This window comes from Rhinopithecus roxellana, chromosome 6 (assembly GCF_007565055.1).
Source record: "Rhinopithecus roxellana isolate Shanxi Qingling chromosome 6, ASM756505v1, whole genome shotgun sequence".
NCBI classification, from domain to species: domain Eukaryota; kingdom Metazoa; phylum Chordata; class Mammalia; order Primates; family Cercopithecidae; genus Rhinopithecus; species Rhinopithecus roxellana.
The window spans coordinates 72,677,995-72,685,836 of record NC_044554.1 but is presented as its reverse complement, the minus strand read 5'-3'; the positions used below and the strand labels follow the sequence as shown (position 1 = coordinate 72,685,836).

General features: G+C 37.9%; 1 protein-coding gene across 3 annotated transcripts in view; it reads left to right on the top strand.

Moving 5' to 3' along the window:
* Positions 1-282: 282 nt before the first annotated feature.
* Positions 283-7,842, top strand: part of ING3 (inhibitor of growth family member 3) — a 28,339-nt gene continuing 20,779 nt past the window's right edge. For 2 of the 3 annotated variants that reach the window (XR_004058079.1, XM_010382298.1), the window contains exons 1-4: positions 283-460; positions 700-771; positions 2,838-2,938; positions 5,121-5,186. Coding sequence is in view for 2 of the 3 variants with exons in the window: in XM_010382298.1 (XP_010380600.1) it covers positions 433-460; positions 700-771; positions 2,838-2,938; positions 5,121-5,186 (267 nt within the window). In the remaining variant the exon portion in view is untranslated. Of the gene's footprint in view, positions 461-699; positions 772-2,837; positions 2,939-5,120; positions 5,187-5,728; positions 6,539-7,842 lie in introns of those variants that run through there. The other variant, XM_010382299.1, reaches the window with a different exon arrangement.

Genomic DNA, 7,842 nt, shown 5'->3' with positions numbered 1-7,842 from the left:
ATGCTGGCGCACACAACTCCCGCCATTCTCTGTGCAAAAATCAACAAATAAACAGAGGCACCGCATTTCGGATTCTGTTACGCACTGTTCGCAATGGCGCCTGGTATTGGTAGTTTCTACGACGGGAGCCGCCAGCGCGCCAACCCTTGCTCAGGAGGAAGAAAACTACATTTCCCACAAAGGCACGGGGGCGAACACCGGCCGGGTTACGTCATTCCTTTAACCAACCAATAGCAGCTCCGGGCGGCAGTGAGGCAAGCGCCGTCAGGCGCCAAAGTGGTTTTTTTTTTTTTCTCTTTTTTTTTTTTTTTGCCGGAGTCGAGCGGGTGCTGCTAGCGGAGGCGCCATATTGGAAGGGACAAAACTCCGGCGACAGCGAGTGACACAAATAAACCCCTGGACCCCTTTGTTCCCTCAGCTCTAAGGGCCGCGATGTTGTACCTAGAAGACTATCTGGAAAGTGAGTGCGCGGCGCTGGCGGCGGCCGCCGGTGGGACCTGCGGGAGGGCAAGAGCGCGAGTGGACGGGCAGCGAGATGGCGGGAGGGAGGGGGCGGCGGGGGATGTTTCTTTCTCACGGTAACTGGCAGCCTCGTTGTGGGCTGCCGGCCCCCTCGACCCCCCTGACGCACGCGCGCAGTGACGTAAGCGCGTATTTCGCCGTTGGTCCCGCCCCTCTGACGGACTCTCCCTTTGACAGTGATTGAGCAGCTTCCTATGGATCTGCGGGACCGCTTCACGGAAATGCGCGAGATGGACCTGCAGGTGCAGAGTAAGTCGGCGCGTCTGCTACTCCTGTTGGCTGCGCGCGTTCAGTGCCAGACTTGCTTTTCATCACTGCTAGCGCCTAGTGCTCTTTCACTGTCCTCTGGCTCACTCCGCTAGTGCATAAGGAGTTGTCAAAAAGAACTGGCAGCCCTGAATCTCGCCTTTTCCTTCCCTCCCATGCTACTTTTTTCTGGCTTTTGCAAGAGGAGGCGGCATTGGGACACGTGTATTCCTTTCTAGAATGTGGGATCGTGCAAAAATTATTTCTCTACCGTCATTGAGATAGTTACCTGTGTTTCAATGCACGTCAGCATAATGTTGAGATGTTTTCTTGAGCCCTTTCGTATCGAACTTAGATTTCAGCATTTATACTTATTTTAAAGTTCATCCTATTCAGTTTTTCAAGAGTGGAGGAGAGCATAGAAGCACAGGTTATATATAGCTCTTTAGAGACCCTGGCGAATGTCAAATTTTGAAAACTTAGTTACACATTATAAGATACATTTTAAATTGTAACAGAATCGTCATTTTCTTGGTTAAAATGAGTGACAGAAATTAGATTTCACTGTAAAGTTTCTTATGTGCTGTATTAAAAATTTTAGCAGTTAGTGAACATTTATTTTTCTTTCAGTGATAGCTTGGTAGTCTCTGTGACTTTTTCCACAAATTAACTTTGCTCTTTCGTAGAGCAAGGACTATAAATAGGTGGCTTAGGGACCACTTGCTGCAGCTAAGAACCTGTCCTTTTCACTGGCCCGTCTTCTCTGCCCATGACCACACACCCACTTCTATACCCTTTGTTTATGAGTATATTTTTCCAGTAAGTTTCAGGTGGCACATAATAAAAACTGGTGGCATGGAAGCCACCTTCTGTTCAGTGGATTGTGGTATGAAGTATGAATTGTGTGTGTGGTTCTCCAGCTATCTCACAAATTCATTTTAATTTTAGTGTAGTCGAAATGCTAAAGATTTGCTGAAGAAGTATTTTCTGCAGGACTGAGCATAGACATGGATGTCATATCTGAGTTTGTTTTAGGGCTTTACTAATTTACTCATTGACTCTGACTGTATTACCACTTGTGTGGGGCTTTCATTGTCTATAAAAAGAGAATCATCTAAGGATTTAAAATATTACAGATGGATTAGAATTTATAGTATCTGATACAAAGTAGGCATTAAAGGGTAACTTATTTTAAATTTTTTTTATATTTTATTATTTAAAATTTTAAATTATCTTATAATTTGGGCTTACAGTATACATATTACAGGGTTTTTAAACGTGCATTTCTTTACAGTAACGAATTTTCTGAAGTTAATAGATATTATGGATTAACAGAACAGTGTGCCAAATAAATTCAGAAATGCTTATTTAAACAAAGGAAGATACTAAAAATTAACCATAGTACTTTACAGAGTCTTTAAAAGGCTATTGTGGACTGAAAATCTCCAAAGGAAGTATGCTATGAAAAGATTTTTCTCAACTTACGTAACAATAGAATCCTTTTTATTAATTTTTCCTCTTTTTTAAGCAGACATCCAATGAGATGATTAGTCTTGGCACATAATTTGGGGAAAACTTACCTAGAATTAACGTTTAAATGATTGTACCTACTACTTTCAGTTGGGATATGACATGATGAGATGTTTAATGCCATATACCAAATCTTTTTATCACGTTTTCTTGTTAAAAGAAATGTGAGGATTATCTAATGGTGTTTTCATTGTGTTTTGGTACATATGTCTGATTAATACCTATAGCTTTTGACCCCAAGGCTGTATTGCTGAAAAATTATAGGATAGAGCCCATGTACTTTGTTCACTCTACTTTGGCTATTGGAAAAAATTTTGAAATAACAAAAACAAAAATAATCTGTCAATAAGGAAAATTGTAAGTTTTTAAAGGAAGGTAATTGAGGCTTTATATATTTACATAATCGAAGCATAACATATTTAAGTTACTGGCGAAGTGAAAGAGTGTATATTGTCAGATTTTTTCCCTCCCTAAATCAAACCATGTATATGTAGTATATGAATTTGGTCATTTAATGTGATTTTTTTATTATGTCATAGATGCAATGGATCAACTAGAACAAAGAGTCAGTGAATTCTTTATGAATGCAAAGAAAAATAAACCTGAATGGAGAGAAGAACAAATGGCATCCATCAAAAAAGTATGTGCGACACTTTGGATCATTTATCAAGAAATACTGGGACCCTCTGAAAAAGATATTTCAAAATTAAATAGTGGTCTGGATATCAAAATAAGGGAATATTATCAATGACTCTTTAGAATGTAAATAATTTAGTGTAGATAGCGATTTTTAGTCATTAAAGCATTTTGGTAATGAAAAATATTGTTTCAATAATTAGTGACTATTAGAAAGTGACAGACCATTTAAAAGTTACATTTTTTTCTATTTGTTTTATTCTAGTTGCGTATAATTAAAGTTGAGTCATTTCCAGAGAGGGAGTACTGTATTCCAGTTTTGGCCACAAACTAGCATAAATAAATATCAGCAGACCTTGAAGAATATTTTATATATTGCTAGGTACCTAAATTAGTGGACCCACAGAAGAACAAAATCTTAAAAGTTAGAAGGAACTTAAGAAAGCCTTTTAGTTAAAAACTCCAAATTTGCACATGAATGGGTCCGGAAACATAGAATTCTTTGAGGTTTTGTTAGTTTTATAGTGGTTATAGCTCTCTTCTAGAATTGAGTGAGTATACACTCACATCTCAAAGTTTGCTTTACAAATATGATCGAGTTCATTCAGGGATGGATACATTTGAAGAACAACTTAAAAGACTTGAGTTTGGTCATGACTCTGCTATTTAGCTGTGTGACATTAAATCTTGATATTTCTGAGTAATAATGCCTTCCCAAACCCAGTGTTCATAGAATTGTTCAAGGATCAACTAAGAGGCCGGACGTGATGCCTCACACCCATAATCCTAGCACTTTGGGAAGCTGAGGCGGGTGGATAACCTAAAGTCAGGAGTTCGAGACCAACTTGGCCAACCTGGTGAAACCCTGTCTCTACTAAAAATACAAAAATTAGCTGGGCGTGGTGGTAGGCGCCTGTGATCCCAGCTACTCGAGAGACTGAGGCAGGAGAATCACTTGAACCCGGGAGGTGGAGGTTGCAGTGAGCCTAGATTGTGCCACTGCACTACAGCCTGGGCAACAGAGTGACAGAGTCTCAAAAAAAAAAAAAAAATCAAAAAAAAGGGATCAATTAAGAAAGAAATTTGGAAACTACAGATTGAGTAGTAATGTTGTTATTTATTCTACCACATGGAGGGAAGATTATTTCTGTTAGGGGAAAAAAAAACCAATACTCTATAACAGAAGTGGTCCCAGCTTGGAAGAAACCTGGAGGGACATGTATTTGTGAGTATAGACATGATATATCCACATCCCAAAGTCACTAATCATCTCTTTAACCTAATAAATTTTTGGTGGAGTGCACCTTGAATATACCCTGAGAAGTCTAGTACCCCATGGAAATTCATAGTATCATCTTCTTTCCCCCTCTTTTTTTTAAAAAAAATAATAAGTTGAGGCAAAATCTAAAATATAGATTGAGTTGTATAAATATATACCTATTTTAAATTAGGAGTTGTAGAACAACTGGAAAATAGGGAAATGCAGATCAGAATCCTTTCAATAGCTGAACTTTAACACATTTTTTTTAATGGAATTCAAATGTACTCTACAAGTTAGATCAATTTTAGTTAACTTTTTATTTTAAATACTGTTCAATAACTCATATAACTTTTTCTAGACTTACGATGGCATTTACTTTTAATTATATCCTTTCTGGAAATTCTGAACATCTCCCTTTTACTCTTGGCCGTTGTGCATAATTTCTAACCCTTTTCCATCCCACCCTATTTCTAACAGGTTTTCGTTTTGTTTTGTTTTTTGTTTTTTTGAGACAGAGTCTCACTCTGTTGTCCAGGCCAGAGTGCAGTGGCCCAATCTTAGCTCACTGCAACTTCTGACTCCTGGGTTCAAGCAATTCTTTTGCCTCAGCCTCCCGAGTAGCTGGGATTACAGGCGCCCACCACCATGCCCGGCTAATTTTTGTATTTTTAGTAACGATGGGGTTTTGCCATGTTGGCCAGGCTGGTCTTGAACTCTTGACCTCAAGTCATCCGTCCCCCTTGGCCTCCCAAAGTGTTGGGATTACAGGCGTGAGCCACCACTCCTGGCCTCTAACAGGTTTTTTATTACTAAGGTAGGATGACTGTGATAACAAGGTATGATAATGAAAATGCAGTTATATGTCCTGCATATGAATATTTTTAAAGGATTAATTTATTTTTGAAATGAAAATGTTTTCATTCAGGACTACTATAAAGCTTTGGAAGATGCAGATGAGAAGGTTCAGTTGGCAAACCAGATATATGACTTGGTAAGTAAAAGTAATGTGCATACTGTGTCATAAGTACTTGGATAATAGATTATGTCTTAAATTGTATTGGCTTAAATGTAGTAGGAAGAAGCAACTAAAACTGAAGTATTGCTCTCTTGATGACATCTAATTTGACATTTCAGTGTCCATTTTATGGTTTCTTTGTGGAAAAGTCAGAGTCCACAGTGTTAGTCAATGTTGTGAGAACTGTACATTTTAGCAAGTCTACACTGCGGTAAGGTGGTTTCTGATGTTAGATATTTTTTAAACAAGAATTAATGTTTAACTTTATTTTCCTAATCCTTGTCTTCTTAAGGTAGTGTGTTTACTTGCCTTACACATCGTTTTGAGATTGTTTCTGTGGTAAAAATACACCTGAGAAGACTGCCTTGACAAGAGTTGTTGGTAGTCTGATTAAAATGAAGAAGAATCATTTGAATCAGTGTTTATGTGAGTGATGTTAATAGATAGTATGTAACAGCTGTGTCAGTTTTTTATGCAATACAAGATGACAAACTTTAAACAAGATTCTTTTTTTGCAGCAGCACTTCTAAAAGATTGAAAACACCAAGAAGATAGATAGAATATTCACTATTTCTCATATTGATGCAATTATGGTGTTCTTTTTCATTTGAAACATCTTCTCTTAAAATACATACTTTAAGAAATAGTCATTTCTGTTTTTGCATTAAAGTAAATTAAGGCAGAAAACACATGCTCACTTTTGGCTAACTTCAGTGTGTAGATTTCATACATATGTTGTCTTTCCTGGGTACAGATTTATTACTGAACAAGTACGGGTAAATAAAATGTCATTGGTGAGCAAGACACAAGATAAAAGGTGAACACCACATGTGGTGTGAATTGTAAATGCTTGTACCAACCTTGAACACGTGTCATGTAGAGCCATGGAAAATGTTTAGTTGTTTTTATGCAGTACACACATTTTAATGGCACTAATAACCTGGGCTCTTTTGTTCATACAGTTATTCTGAAAAAAATTTCATAAAAGACACTGCCTAAAGATAGGTAGAATAGGCTGTAGCTTGATTTACTGTAGAATAAAGACAAAAAAAAGTTCTTCATTGTTTCAGTCTTTAATTATGTCTATAAACTTAGAAAAAGGCATTAACATTTGAATCTAGACTAATTTGTTTAGTAACATTCTTCCTCATATTTAATGACTGTATGTATCAGTCCTTATTTAGAGACTGCCTGCTTTTGAATTCATATAGCTCTTTGGTTCTATTCTTTGTTTTGTTTATTCTTTTGTTGGTTTACTGCTTGTTAGACCTTTACTAAAGATATTTTGTGTATTTAGAAAAAATATAAATATATGCTTTTTAAATATGTGTGTGTGTGTATTCATCTCTTACTTATAAACCACACTGTTCATCCACTCTGTGCCTGAAAAAAGGGAGTTGTACCTGGGTATAATAGAGGAATAAAAAGTAAATACTAGGCCGGGTGCGGTGGCTCACACCTGTAATCCCAGCACTTTGGGAGGCCGAGATGGGCGGATCACGAGGTCAGGAGATCGCAACCATCCTGGCTAACATGGTGAAACCCCGTCTCTACTAAAAATACAAAAAAATTAGCTGGGCGTGGTGGTGGGCGCCTGTAGTCTCAGCTACTCGGGAGGCTGAGGCAGGAGAATGGCATGAACCCAGGAGGCGGAGCTTGCAGTGAGCGGAGATCGCGCCACTGCACTCCAGCCTGGGCGACAGAGCAAGACTCCGTCTCAAAAAAAAAAGAAAAAAAAAAACAGTAAATACTAGAAATGGCTCTTGTCCTCAAGGTGTCTGTAAACTACTGTAGTGAGGCAGACATACCTGCAAACTAAAATGGAGAACCTATACAGAAACATGTAATAAACATTAACACAGTTGAATATTAAGGGGTGTCTGCTAAAAAACATTGAAGTAAGTCATGCAGAGTTACTTATTGATTTCTTAGAGGGTATAGGAAGAGTTTTGAACAGAGTTTGTTTAGAAAGTCGAGGTGCTGAATTAGGTATTGTATTGAGGGGAAAGCATTTCACTCAGAGATAATGACATAAACAGAAGGAAAGTACAAATTCAGAAATTAATTGAGAAGGGATAGATTACCAAGGTTAGAGAGTAAAGTTATAAAGGCAAGGTAGTAAATTTAATAAAACATAAGAAATGTAACAGAAAGCAGGCGTCCATAATGGATCCATACAGATGTGAGTTCAAACCCTAGCTCAGCCATTTGACACCATGACTTTGGAAAAGTTATTTAATCTTGAACCTCAGTTTCCTGCTGTAAAAAAAAATATTAATTTATACCTTACTGGAGGGTTTGCATTAAAATACATATAATGCTATTAGTTTGGCAGATAGTAGGATTTGCTCCTTCTTTGAGAACTCAGTCCAGCTCATTTCCTAAACTGGAATTTTCTAGTTTCCTGAAGCCACTGCTTCCCTTTCAACTCTGCCAAGCTGAAGCCGCTGTCTCTCACTCCCCTAGTATCTCTGAGGCTTCTTTTTGTCTTCTTTTCTGCCCCCACCCCTCCTTTTCTGCCCCCTCCTTTGCTCTACCCTCTTCCTTTTTAGTTTTTTTCTTTTTCCCTTTCTCCCTCCCTGCCTTTCTTTTTAAATACTTTAATCCTATTTCAGGTGAACATTATATCCTT